General features: G+C 40.4%; 1 protein-coding gene across 1 annotated transcript in view; it reads right to left on the reverse strand.

Annotated features, from left to right (window-relative positions):
* ITGB6 (integrin subunit beta 6) overlaps positions 1-15,076 on the reverse strand; it is a 75,074-nt gene that overhangs the window by 8,300 nt on the left and 51,698 nt on the right. Inside the window, exons 12-14 of the mRNA XM_036071001.2 lie at positions 13,192-13,414; positions 10,645-10,742; positions 5,140-5,259 (exon numbers count right to left, since the gene is read on the reverse strand). Coding sequence (XP_035926894.2) covers positions 5,140-5,259; positions 10,645-10,742; positions 13,192-13,414 — 441 coding nt within the window. The remainder of the gene's footprint in view (positions 1-5,139; positions 5,260-10,644; positions 10,743-13,191; positions 13,415-15,076) is intronic.

Here is a 15,076-nt window from a genome sequence, read left to right on the forward strand (position 1 = left end):
ATTAAATTTTCCAACCTTATTTTTTTTCCAGTAGAAGGAAAATAGTAACATGTTTTATTTTGCTGCATTACAAAAATGAGTTACTTGTTGAAGGATAGCCCTATTCCTACAAAGGAGAACAAAAGTTAGAGTTTGGTTATTTAAGGCAAATGGATGTATACTTGAATGGCTGACTCAAAAAGAGTTAGAATCCAAGAATGAGGATTAATACACATGGAATATAGAAAGGACCATGAAAAAGACTGCAGTTTAATGACTAAAAATGGTCTCTTCTGGGTACATGATAGAATAGAAATGAAATGTGTGTATGTGTGCTCATTCACACACACGATATTACTTTTTAATGGATTTCCTTGAAACATGAACTGCTTGGAGATTATATTCAAACTTATATAAAACCTACCATCCTAAGAAGTTTACTACTTGCTGCTTTTTTTTTTTTTTTATAGACAGAAGACAATGATGGCTTTTAGTTTTATTTTAACATTAATGCAGTGCCCTGGTGTCCTGGAAAGTTCCTGGACTGGGGTCAGGAGCGGTGGGTTCAATTCCCATCTGATACATAGTAGCTGTCTGATATACAATAGGTCCCATGATCTCTCTGAGCCCCAGGATCCTCAACCATCAAACAAAGATGTGGGACTTCAGCATTCCCTTAACTTCCCTGAGGATAAGACTGAGCTCAGGTGCTCATGCTTATTAAACTCACAGCTTCCTAGATCCTTCCCCAGAGATTCTGCTTCAGTGGGTCTTAGATGGAGCCACGGATTTTTTTATTATTAACAGTATCCCAAGGGATTCTTATCTTCAGGGAAGTTTGGGAAACTAGATGTTCTGTATAGTCCTTTCAACTTGAACATTCTATGAAATGTTATTTTGACTCTATTGATGATATTAATATAATTTCACAATTATACAGTGCCTTCCCTCACTGACAGCAGAATGACTAATAAATCTTGCAATATGCCTGGGAGATGATACATTTCTTAATGAAACATTATAATTAAGCTCTCCCCTTTCTTTCATGAGAAAAAAAATCCCACATAAAAATTATCATTAAATATCTGCCTCCTTATGCAAGAAGTGAGGCAAATCTGTGGTATCTGGGGAGGAAATGAATCATGGTTAGTTTATCCTAACTCTTATTGCTTTTAGATATTTAATAAGGAGAGTTATATACACAGGACTAGTCATGCTGCTTTCAAGGTGAGGATCTATAACTGATCTGAATTTGAGCAGGACTAATGACCCCACAACAGCATGATGGCTGGCCTCACACACTTTTGTTCTTTGGATTAAAAAAGCCATGTAAGGAGATTATGCAGAAATAAGTAAAGAAGCTAATGAAGTAGTTACTGTAGTATGAAGATCTAACGACTGTTTCCAGCATAACAAATGAACCATGGCTGCTTCTAAGAGGTTAGCAACAGTCCTGCAAAAAAAGTAGCAGGCGTGTGTCAGTGAGAATATATACTGGCTACATCCTTGACTACAAAATGTCTGGGGTGGGGCATAGCATGTTCTTGCGGAAAGCAAAATGAAGCCTGCTAAGACCCTGCAGCCAGAATGTGAATTAGGAGGGCTCTCCCATAGAGAATAAATAAAGGAGGAACAGGCAGGCATGGCCCAGCAGAGATAATTTTTTTGGAACTTAGAGTCATTATACATTTATACATTGAGAATACATTATACGTTAAGATAGTCTACAGTCCTCAAGAAAAGATTTTGGCCCAAGTACCAGAGCAGGTATTACACAATAGAAATGTCTACTGTTTATACTCTCTTTAGTATTTCCTGAGATGCTCAGACTGAAGACATATTTCTAGGTGGGAGAAGAGGGCCATTGTCATGTTGCCTGTCGAGTCCTGGCCAGTGTCAGCTAGTTCTCAGGTCCTGAGGCCCCGAGCTGCCAATCTGCCAGCTCTGTCACGGGCGGCTACGGAGCGCAGAAATGTGACTTTTCCGAATTAGCTTGTGTGGTAAGTATAAAATACATATTGACTGTGAAGACTTAGTATGGTAAAAAACGAAGCATCTCAATAATTTCTCTATTGATCACATGCTAAATAACAATATTTTGGATAGAAGGGATTGAATAAAACATTACTAAAATCCATTTCACCAGATTTTTACTTTTTAGTGGGCTTACTAGAAAATTGAAAATGACATATGTGGTTTGCATAATAACATGTCTATTGCCGCTGACCGAACATGCTTCCGGGAGCCAGGTATTTATTATGATCCCACAGCCAGTGGGAGGCAGTGTAGTGCAGTGGTTAAAAGCACAGGCTACAAGCCCGCCGGCCAGGTTTCCCCGGCCCGCAGTGGTACTTAATTACTGCCACAACTAACACAGTTTGTAACTTCTTTTTGCCTCAATTTCCTTATCTGTAAAATGGAAATAATAGCAATACTGGCTCTACGTGGTTGTTATATGGAGGGTGCTAAAAGAATTAATGCATGTCAAACATATAGAATGATACCTGGCATATGGCATTAGTAAGGGCTCAATAAATGGGAGCTACTACTACTACTACTACTACTATTATTATTATTACAACAACTATACTCTTCCTCCTTTTCTATCCTCAAGACTTCAAGGGCCTGGCACCTCCACTTTGGGACCTGTGGTATAATATCCACACCTACCTCCCTGCCAGGAAACCTCCCAACTGTCATTCCTTGACTCTGGCTCTAACTAATGTGGCTCTTCTCCTCTGAAAACTGTTCCAGGTGTAAGAAAAAAGACGAGCAAAGCTCTCCCTACAACCACACACACCCTGATGGTGACTGTTCACTTGGTTTCTTTTGAAATTGGTTGGTAGGACCGTGGAAATCCTTAGCCTTCACTTCCTCCTTCCTATCCTGGCGTCTGAAGGGCTGCCCTGGGATTCTCTGGTCTTAGCGCTCTGAGAAGGGCCTACAGATTCCAGGACAGGCTCTATCTTCAGGGCCCCTTGAAGCTTGGGGCCTACCTAGGAACAGGAGTATTTGCCAGGGAGAAGCATCCTTGTAGCTGTCAGCTGACTCCTCAGGAAGGTAATTTTCCCCTCACTTTTCCCTACTACAAAAGCACAGGGAGAATAAAAAGCCCTAATAAAAAGTCATCAGGGAGTCTGAGTGCTTTCAGAAGGATGGCCTGTTTATGTGCCACTCAGATTGTGTGGAAGCATCAAAACATACAAACAAAAAACAACCAATAGTTCAGTAACAAGGATGCCCTTATCAGCTAAAAGCATGTTTCTCTCTCTCACGCACACACAAAAATAAAAATAAAAAATAAAAATAAAAAAAGTAAAACCAACCAGATGCAAAAGCCCCTGAATTAAGAACAGTTCTGGAAGTTCATTTTTGTTGTTTGGAACTCATTTTTCCAATGGAATCAATATTAAAATATGTGGTATTTTTCTAATAATATTTTCTTGGTTGGTTTATAATGTCGTGCACTTACTTTTTGGTTACTTTGGTATTGCTTTGGTTTTTACACTCTTTAGTGATGGCAGTTTGATATTCTTGGCTTTAAATTCAGAACTTAATATTTTGTTGGCACACTGATAAGCAAGCACACACAACAAAACACATCTCCCTGTTAGCCTGCCCTTGCTGCTATTGTCTGGGGCAGAACCAGGCTCCAAGCTTTTTGCGGGAGGAGGAGGAGGTTGCTGACAGCGTCTGGAGAGATCTGATTTAATGCAGCTGTCATTTCTGCCAGAAAGATTTAGGAACACATCATTAATTGAAGACAGAAAAGAGGCACCTGTGAATATCTAAGAACACAGCCAGGGAGGTCTTGAAGCTATCTGTTGCAGAGTAGTAGTAAAATGCAGAGTCCTTGGGGCGCCTGGGTGGCCCAGTCAGTTAAGTGTCTGCCTTCGGCTCAGGTCCTGATCTCGGGGTCCTGGGATCCAGCAGGCTTCCTGCTCAGCTCTGCTTGCCCCTGCTCCTCCCTCCTTGCCCCTCTGCTCCTCCCTCCTTGCCCCACTCGGGCTTGCTCTCCCTCTCTCTCTCTCTCTCCCTCAAATAAAAAAAATGCAGAGTCCTGGGTCACACATCACACCTGCTGACTCAGGATGCACAGGATGCACAGGATGCAGGGGGCGCCTGGGTGGCTCAGTAGTTAAGAGTCTGCCTTCGGCTCAGGTCATGGTCCCAGGGTCCTGGGATTGAGCCCTGCATCAAGCCCCGCATCGGGCTCCCTGCTTGGCGGGAAGCCTGCTTCTCCCTCTCCCACTCGCCCTGCTTCTGTTCCCTCTCTCGCTGTGTCTCTCTCTGTCAAATAAATAAAATCTTAAAAAAAAAAAAAAAGGATGCACAGGATGCAGGCATTTTAACAAGCTCCCCAGGTGAGTCTGACACTAAAATTTAAAACTTCTCAATAAAAGTACCTTTTCCACTATTTTCTTTCCTACCTAATATAAATTTCTCTCCCTCCTTCGCTAAAGATGAGATTTTTATTTGAGAGCTTCCCAAGTCCCAAGCAAACTCCATGAGTTGGTATGGATGAAAACCCACGGAAGCAATGGACTCTTTGTATGTATAGATCACTTCCTTCCTCACCTGCTGCTTCGTGTCTTTTTTGACTCAATGACCCATTACTGTAGGTTATGAACTGGCACATGTTTTATATGCATTATTCTATTTAATCCCTGGGTCAACCCTTAGAAGAAGGTACTATTATTTTTCCCATTTTACAGATGAGGAAATAGAGACTCAGAGGCAAGTATCTTCCAGAATGTCAAGCAGCTATTAAGTGGCAGAAGCAGGATTTGAGCCAAGGTTTGCTTGATGCAAATCTCATTCTTTTAGACTGTTATGCTCCCCACTGCTAGCCTTTCCTAAAGATATACCTTCTGCTTATATTGGATTTAATCAGTCCATCTTTGTATAAACCATCAGCCAGCTTTTGAGGTGATAATGTTTGGTACAAATATATCTTGTTATGCGGGTTAAGGAAGAGACATTGGAACACATCAAACCTTTCAACAGGTATATTTCAATCACTGGGAATGTAGAAGCACTCTATCAAAACTCTGGAAATGTCTTTCCTGGAAAGCTAGCTACCCCAAGTATCTTTCTGGTTGTTTCCTCCTCTCCCATGTAGTATCACTTACCATTGACAATGGAAGGCATGCCACCCACCTTTCTCACTGATGCTGTGAACGATGCTTTTCCCTTCATTATCTGTAGTTATTAGGAATGTAATAAGACATTCATTTTCTCCTTGCAGAGAACAGGGAACAGAACTATCCTTTGAAAAATCTGCAGATAAAGGAGTCATTCATTAGATTAAATGAGATTCCAAATGAGATTATTTTTAAAGCAAGGTGATATTGAGTTTTAATATGCAAATAGGAATTTTCAACACTGCAGAATAGGAATAGAAAAGACATAGGATTTTTCCCACCACCTGAAGTTTTAGTTTCTTCTCATGTTCCAGAAGAACAGTTCCAGGTGTGGTCAATCAGGACTGACCATCAAATGCACTTATGAAACTGATGGGGGGCAGGATTTCAATAGAGTGAAAGTACTTGAAGGCAGGTATGCCTAGTTGTTTGGGGAATAGAAGGGCCCTGATTGTGGTAATGAGGGGGCTGTATGTTCCTCTTGGCTGAGAGCATCTGGGAGGAAGCCTAGATTACATTTCAGAAAAAGACTACACAGCCCAAACTGATACTGGTACTTCTAAGGGGGCCTTTCCCACAGTCAAGATTGCTGGCCATGTATTGTCACAACAGTAAATATCAATTAATATCAGGAAATGGACATTGAAGTATTATGTACTCAGGGACTAGGAGGATGAAAGTAAACCCCAGATTAAAAGGAACCCCGTTGACAGTTGGCCTACCATTCAGTATAGCCCCTTTGTTAATTAGAAAACAAACAAACATAATCCAGTTTTCCTCAGATCCTTTTCAAATAGAAATGTTTTCTTATTGAGCTTATTCAAGAGACAGAAAGTGAATGTCACTACAGGAATTGAAAATATAGTAAAATGGTCAATCTGAGATGTTAATAGTATTTATCAGAATTTTTAGCGGCCTGCTACCTACGCCAGAATTATGTAGCATTGTCCAAATTAAAAAACAAAACAAAACAAACTTGCTTAAAATTCTCCTATCTTCTAAGTTGGAGACTTTGTAATGATACTAAGTTACACTTTTTCTGGAAACCAAATTGTTTTTCAGAAACCTATAACTAGAACAACTATTTGCTTTTAACCTAAAATTTTGACGTATGATCCAATATTAGTGTATTATGACACAGTGGGTCAGAATATTGAAACTGGGACTGTCCTAGATAATCTTGGACATACTCTTGCTAGACCTATAACTTTTCTCATTAGCTTAAAAATAAAAGTTTTAATAAAACAGAATCTATATGTGCTCCTTTGATTCTAACAAAGAAAAAGTAAATAATATGCTATTTTTTGTTCAACAATGCCCTAGCCACAGAAAGGAAAATGTTAATTTTTTTTTTTTTTTGCATTTAATTTATAAGATAAAAACCTCATGTCAGGGTCTGTGAGAAGGATGTCTGTACTATCTATGAAAAAAGGGACTAGTAAAACACTTCACATTTTGGATAGGATTTCAGATGATAGATTTAAGTGAAGAAATTGCTTTTGAATCCATTAGAAGCATCTATTTACCTAGGACTATTAGGAAATCTAATTCTAAATCATTCTCATCTGGTCATTCCGAAATGTTTATGATCATCTAAATCACCTGGGATTTTTTTTCCAATAAAGATTCCAGGGACCCTCCTGGGTATCCGATTTGAGAGGGCAGTGGTATGCACAGGAGCTTGTATTTTAGTGAGTTGTTTAACAGTATTTTTAATAAGGTGATCAGATTATGACATCCAGGAACCTCTGGGCAACAGTTGATTAGTGATATTTGTGTTATTTCATGTGTTATGTCATGCAATAAGACTGCATATATAACTCATACTTTGGTCATTTTTTAGATGGTCTTTACCACATGTCCTCCTACCACACTGCTCCAATTAACTAGGATTCATGAAGTCTTGGAGAATAATACCTTTTCTTGTTGGAGAGATTCCACCCCCCCATCCCTCCCCCCCCCCCGCACCCCCCCCCCCCCCCCCGGCCATGACAATGCACACCCACTCTGTTCCTCTCAAGCTTACTTACAGGAACATTTTATTCTCAGGTAGAAAGTACACAAATAGCTTATAACACTCCTTTCAATAATATTAATCCTGCTTTTTTATTTTCTTTTAAATAGCTACACTGAAGTACAGAGAGGCTTAATTTACTTCACCAGGATTATTTAAGTTTTCATGAAACTGTTAATATGACCTTTGAGTCATGACTCCCTTCTAGCTTTAATTACTTCACCACTCCTTTCCATGACTGTTAGGACTCTAGATTTAGCCAGTTTTGTCTTGTTTGGGTATTAAAATGGTATTATTGAATGTGCAATGAAAGGGTCCAGCTTGGGCTGGAGATTTGCATAATGAGCCGCTAAGGTTTTCTTTTGTTGTTCATTAAGGAATGGACCTTTCTTTTTTACCCTCCTTTATGAGTGCCAGCAGTGCTGCCCTAGAATAATACGATGAAAATAAGATCTCAGGCAGTCCATGAAATTATACTTAGAAAAGGAAGAAATGTGGGAAGGCGGGGCGGTGAGGAGGCCAGCATCCAGGAAGGTCCAGGAAGGATACAGAAATATAAACTATGTGCATGCACCACTGAATTAAGACAACTATGCATTTAAAGATCTGTGCTCTGGGGACGAGTCAGGAGTTCTCAGGGGAACAGTTTCCCAAGGAAAAGAAAGGGTTCTGTGGTCAAGTAAGTTCGGGAATCCTTCCTTACTCTAATTCTTCCTTTTGGCTCTCCTGAAAATTCACAACGCACATTTAATGTAATGTGCATAATTTTTCAGGAGTCCTGTGAAATAAACAAAAAGCTTAGCTTCCCATTTCCCAAACTGATATGACCATCCAGCACTTTCAGAACTAGTGTTCCATGGAACACACTTTGAGCAACAATGCTCTGAGTACATGAGTGTTGGGGTAAATTAAAAAGTGACTTTCAGCAAAATGGAATGAGTGAAGTTAAACCACATATCTTTAGAGATGCTCACGCAAGTCTCCACAGCAGTTGAGGAATAATGTCTTTGGATTATAAAGTTATGCTATTTTACTTTACTGTCCATGTCCTTGTTGGGGGAAGGATGAGCTGATAAAAGCCCCTATGCAAGAGCAAATATGTGGTGATAATTTCAAGGTGATGTGATCAATGTCATAACTGGGTGAGTAACTTGAAATAGAACTTATAAAAATCCTCATTGGAAAGTGACTTTTTAATTCATAGGCTGACAAATATATTTTTTCTCTCAAATTCAACAAGGTTAGTGCTTTAAATGGTATTAGGAATCCAGTTATTATTTTCAGTTTCTCAGTTAGAAATAGTTGTATTCCCCTGTTTAAAGATAATTTACCCAGTTACACAAAAAGAATAATGCAAGGGGCGTCTGGATGGCTCAGTCAGTTAAGGGTCTGCCTTCGGCTCAGGTCATGATCCAGGAGTCCTGAGACAGAGCCCCATATCGGGCTCCCTGCTCCGCGGGAAGCCTGCTTCTCCCTCTCCCTCTGCCTCTCCCCCTGCTCATGCTCTCTCTTTCTCTGTATCTCCGTGTCTCAAATGAATAAATAAAATGTTAAAAAAATATATGCAAATATTTTGAATGCCCCTTGAGACCTATTATTCCTCTCAAATCCAAGCATTAATGATAATCTACTTAGAAAACTATGTATTTAACTATAGTAACTCTCTGTTCAGGACTTACCATGTTTCCAAGGTTTACTCTTTTTCCCCCTCAGCACATTACTTTCCCATGCTGCCTGTGAATGGAGTTCTAGTCATTTGCAGGACATTTTCTGCAATTTTTAGGCATTTCTTAGAAACACTTGGTAAATATCTCAACTGTTTGCCGTGAAATGAAGCCCGAGGATATGCACTGACTTTGAGCTAGTTACTAATGTGGCCAGTCCACAAATGCTACTTTCCTCAGTGATTTTACCGCATCCTACTTTCAGTATTAGTGTAAGGTACACACCATCTTGTCCAATTTATCGTTATTTGGCATATCTTATCTTTAGTCACCAGAAAGGCACAACTGAGGGGTCTTATGAGCACTAATCATGTTCCTCCATATGGGGTTATTCAACTGTGCACTGTCAGAAATCTCAATTTTGAAACAATGTACATGATTTTCAAAACAATATAAATGCCACTAACTTATTCCACTTTGGAAATGGATTAATTTCTCTATTCTATTTCTGTCTCTTCAAGACACATATCCTAGAGTGTCATACATTGTCTTGATTATTGCACTTTGCCTGAGATACGTCTTGGTCCCTTCTCTAATGCGTGTAGAGCAGCAGGTCCACCGGAGCTGCCTGAGAATGCAGAGTTTGGGACGCTGGAAGAACAAATCCCCCTAGATTGTCCCTTGAGGAGGAGCTAGTCATCTTCTTCACAAATTATTTTTTAAGTGGGCTTCCCAGCCAAAATACAACCGATTTAAATATTTGAGATGATATTTTGCCATTAAAAAGAATCCAAGTTTAAGTCATTAAATTTTAAAATGACGGTGAAAGAAAGCAAGAGCCGAGTTTGCTTAGCAGTTAAAGGTCACAGGCCCTTCTTGTATTTGGGGGGTGAGCAACAGGGAATTAAGGGTGGTCATGTAACACCCGTGTTTGGAAAGTTGGGAGTAAAAGCACACGTAAAGGAGTGGAGGGAAAATGGCCACTAACCAGAAACTGCCTGGTGTCTCAGGCCTGCTCTCTGGAAACCCTCTTACACTTCACCTTGTCCTATCTTGAGATAAGGCAATAGAATGATAGAGGATGATTTCAGTTTTAGGGGTTAACATTTAGCTATTTTTAAAATTTTCTTCTTGGGATGCCTGGGTGGCTCATTCGGTTAAGCATCTGCCTTCTGCTCAGGTCGTGATCCCAGGGTCCTGGATCAAGCCCCACATTGGGCTCCTTGCTCAGCGGGGAGCCTGCTTCTCCCTCTGCCTGCTGCTCCCCCTGCTTGTGCTCTCTCTCTCTCTCTCACTTTCCGACAAATAAATAAATAAAATTAAAAAAAAATTTTAATTTCTAATTAAAAAATAGCATTCTGGATTTCTCTACAATTGCATTTGTTAAGCAAAGGTGAGCTTGCCAACAGAGCCGAAGTCAAATAGAATAGCTATGACTTTAAATTGCTTGTATCCCAAACCATCACGTTTTTAGTCTTATGGGATGCATTTACTCTTAAAAACTAATGTTGACTATGGACTCTGAGAAACAAACAGGGTTTTAGAGGAGAGGGGGGAGGGGGGATTGGTTAGCCCGGTGATGGGTATTAAGGAGGGCATGTACTGCATGGAGCACTGGGTGTTATACGAAAACAATGGATCATGGATCACCACATCAAAAACCAATGATGTACTGTATGGTTACTAACATAACATAATAAAATTAAAAAACAAAAACAAAAAAACTAATGTTGAACTAGTGCCCTGGTTCAAATGAGGTCGAACCATTGAAAAGCCCTTCACAGAGTTTCTGCCTCTCAAGAACAATATAAAGGAAAAGAAAGCAATTTAAGACCAGTCTAACCTTCTGCTTCACTGATGGTCGCCCCAGCTAGTTTGCATTTGTCAACACATTCTTCTTGGGCCTGGCCATCTGCAGACAGGTGGCATTCAATGCAGCTCCTGTGAACATTATTCAGTAGAGTTTATCAGTTCATGTTGGTGGAAAACAGATAGGCAGCTGGGATACTGCTGTAATGCGGTTACTATGATTCGTGCTATAAGAGTGTCTCATAGAGGACGTTGCCTTTTGTTACTTTCAGAAAGATATTTGTGTGATGTTCAAGAGGAAATTGCTTTATTCTGATTCCCCTTAGTAATCAGTGTTTTGTGAGCCAGGCTTGATAATAGCTACTATCCTCATTTATTTATAATGATTGCTTCTGATGGGTTAAATAACAAACAAAATAACCCCAAGAGTAAGACACACTTATTTTGGTATTTGATTTAATTTTTTGGTTCATTTTACATTCTCATGAGAAAGGTGTATGCTCCTAAAATATGATCAGTGACCAAAGTTTGAATTTCTTAACAGAAATGGTCTGTATTTTAACAAGAATTCTAAGATTTCATACATGTCATGAATGACTATTTTAAAGATTCACTTGTCTGTAACTATTTTGAATGAGTCTAAACCTTATAGGGGTATTTTCAAAAGCTGAGGTTACAGCTTTGATCCTCATTCATGCAGGGTTTTTAATAAACGATTGCTACTTACAGAAAAGTGTATTTCCAAAAACATAGCCAGGGAATTAAGCTTCTCTAGTGATGTCTACGCAGCAAAGTAAAACTCAGACTCTGAATTAATCTTGTGCTGAAAATCACTTTACAACCAGATTCTGTTTGGAGTAACCCCAAACAGCAAAATTTTCTTACGTATCATCCTGCCTCTCTTCCCCAGGCCACGCAAATGTATACTCTTTTAAGTGCTGGAAACATTCTGCGCACCCCCCCATGCTCCGCCCCCAGGCTTCCGCCAATCTCAGCCGAAAGTGCCCTGCCCTAGGCAAGCCTTCCCTGACCCTTACCGGTCAGTTCTCTTGCCGTGGAAGCCTCTGTGTTCCTTTGTAGGAAGGGCTGAGGAGCCGCAATCTATGTGGGAGTGGGGATAGAAGTCTTGGCTGGAAATTGCCTTTGCATTGCAAGTATATTGAATTTATCTAGGTTATATATTTACTTAGAGTGGTTTTGCAGGGGACTCCTGGACACTGCGGAAACCCTTAAAACCTCTACCCCTCCGTGCATCTCATTGATGTCTGCCCAAGCTAGTGTCATAGCCCTGCCGTCCGGGTCCACGGCACCCTCTCTATCCCTTATTGTAGCTGTCAGCTCAGATATCATTATAATTACTTTAAATAATGTCTGTTTTTCCCACTAGATTCTTAGCACCTGTGACGGCAGGAACTGTAACTGTTTCAGTCATCACTATATGCCTTTGGCCTAACAGGATTTCTGGTGAACAGTAGGTACTTAGTATCTATTTGATAAATGAATGTATGAATGAATAAATGGAAGAATGGATTCATCTCAAAGCTAAGATAAACACCAAGGAGATTACCTGATTCCTCAAATTCAAACTACCTTGACTGTTAACTTCATATTTTATAAGCCACATTTTAAATTGAATCATGTTTATAGAGAAGATTGAATAGATAAATAATGGAAGAAACATCCTGAAAGGACATTTTACATTTAATTCCATTCAAGTAAGTCTAACCATGTCCCCATACTTCTCTTGGCGTATGTCCAGGCACAGTGACAGAGAAGTTTTGACACCTGAATGGTGAGGAACCACTGAGTGAATATTGATTTTCTTACTTTGTTTACACTGGAAATGCAAATGTCACCATGTTGGGTATAGAGTTAATGAAACTACGAACTGCTTAAGCATGTTCGCTGCGTAATACATTATATACTGCAATGTCATCACACAGCCCATTTGGAGATTTGCCTCACTTGACCTAGAAATGTTGCCCCCACTTCCATTAAGAAATTAGCTACCAACCAAAGAAATAGTGGTTCACTGTAAAACAAAAAAAGTGTTTTGTTGTTGTTGTTCATATGGTATAAAAGAAAACACAACACACAATAGCTGTGTAGAATGACAACCAAAGAGAGGTGCCAAAGAGCATGAGTGGTAAAGAAGAGGGAAGAAATGGAAAGCCACGATCCTTTTTCTGCCTTTTTGCCTCCATGGGTCTATAGAGGGGAATGAATCAGCAAGGTGAGGCTATACACTTCTAGATAAGGAAGAAGCTTGTCTGTTTCCCCTGAAAAGGCACTGAATGTGGGTGTCATCCGTCTACCTCCAGGGCATTCCTTCTGTGTGGCTGGTATTGTAAGTGAAAGGCCATCTGATGTTATCAGTGTGGGACATCAGCTCAGCTTCCCCAGGCTTGTCTCTAGCAGAAATGTGACTTTGTGGTCCCGGATAATCAGGACAAAGAGAGAGGCAAATGAGACACTGACGTTCCAGGCTGATGATCACAGGGGCCTGGTGGGTCTGTGTTTTTGGGTGGATGCTCAGAGAACAAACCCACCAAAAGCAACAGGAGGGAAGTTGAGACATTACCGTTTAGAGTTACAGGGATCACCACAGGTAGGGCAACGTTCACAGGTCGGTCCAGAGGCTCCGGGATTCGTGCAAACACACTTGCCACAGATGCAGTCCCCTCGCCCGCTGCAGAGCACCCCGTCCTCGGAGACGCAGGAGTCCGTGCTGGTGGTGCAATTACAGTACTCGCCCGCCCAGCCGGGCCTGCACACGCATTCGCCACAGTCACACACGCCGTTATCTGCAAAACAAACGCCCGGCGATGATCAGGGCCACGGCTACTTGGCGGGGGGGAGCATTTTTTCCCTTTGCCTTTAAACACCATCAGAAAGACTGAAGAAAAATGAGAAAAAAATGAGTGTGTGGGGAGTAGGGGGAGCGGTGAGTGTAGATATATTTTATGGAACGAGTTTTGCTAAGTGTGTATATTTATTGATCTGGTCTCTTAACTGAAGACCAATCTGATTACCTGATGTTATATCACAAAAAAAACTTATAGCCAGAAGAAATGAGATAATCTAGAAGCCTATAATAGCAACTTGGGGTGTGCGTGTGTGATTATGTGTATGTGTGTGTGTATTTAAATTGTTTTTACAATTTTTTTTTTTTTTTTTTTTGCTTTTAATTAAGGTGCCATAAGATAGAGATGCAGCACAGACCTGGATAATGCCTCACCTCTACATCATTCAAGCCGAGTGATCATAAAAGCCTCATCTATCAGATAGAGGGAATAAAATCTTACAGCAGTTGTGGTCAGATGAGATCATGTGTAACTCTTCTAGTTTTGCATTCACCAATTAAATGTCCTACAGGCATATAGTGAGTGCTCAACAAATTCATTTATTTAAGAAACTTTAATTGAGCATATATCATGTGCTGAAGATTGCATTAGGCATGAAGATACAAAATTAAATAAGGTCACTGAGCTTATCGTTTAGAGTAGGAGACAGGCAAGTAAATATAGTACAATGGGATAAGTGTTATGCACACAGAGGGAGAGTTTTCAAATTAGATCAGAGATTTGGGGATGTTTCCAAAAGAGGTGATGCTTGAGCTGAATTTGGATGCTACAGATAGAAGACAGAAGAGGGTTACATGCATTTTAAGCCGAGAAAAAAAGCATAGGTAAATGACAGAAGTCTGTAATCATGTGACCTGCTTAATACCCACAGTAGTTTCATACAGATAGAGCCAAAGGTGCATATGAGCTGTGGCAGGAGGGCAGGATGGCGGGGGGTGGGTGTTGGAAAGGTCAACGGAAAGTCAGAAATCACATCATGAAAAGCTTTATGGGCTAAAGAAAGAACTGTTATCCTGAAAGTTATGGAATTTTAAGTAGAGACCTGAACAAATAGCTATGTGTCTAGAAATATCCTGGCCTCAGTAGAGAGGGTCAAACTAGAGACAGGAAAACTGGTTAGGAGGTTTTGTGCAGCAAATGAGGAAAGAAGACCTGAGGTCCTGAACAGTGCGAGTGGGAATGGGGAGGAAAGAGGGTACAGTTGAGGGGATGAATACTCAGGGCATGAGTGCCATTGCTGCCATGGTGGAGTGGGGCAGGGAAGAGAGAGAGGGATAAGATCTTCCCCAGGTGACCAGACTGGGCTGCTGAGTGGATGGTGTAGCTTTTTAGTGACCCGGAATGGAAGCTGACATCTCATGCTCGCTGACTTTTCCCCAGTGCCTGGCACAGGGCTTAATTATTGAACGAATAGATTGTTCTCAAGCAGAGGAAGAAGAGCAGCTTTGGGTAGGGAAGATGATGAGTTCATTTTTGGCTCTGTTGAGTTCTGAGGGACCCATGGGACATTGTAGCAGGTGCATATATGTGTATATATATATATATACCAATTATATATATATAATTGGTATTATATATATATATATAATACCAATTATAATA

The sequence above is a fragment of the Halichoerus grypus genome, chromosome 4, assembly GCF_964656455.1.
Source record: "Halichoerus grypus chromosome 4, mHalGry1.hap1.1, whole genome shotgun sequence".
Lineage (NCBI taxonomy): Eukaryota > Metazoa > Chordata > Mammalia > Carnivora > Phocidae > Halichoerus > Halichoerus grypus.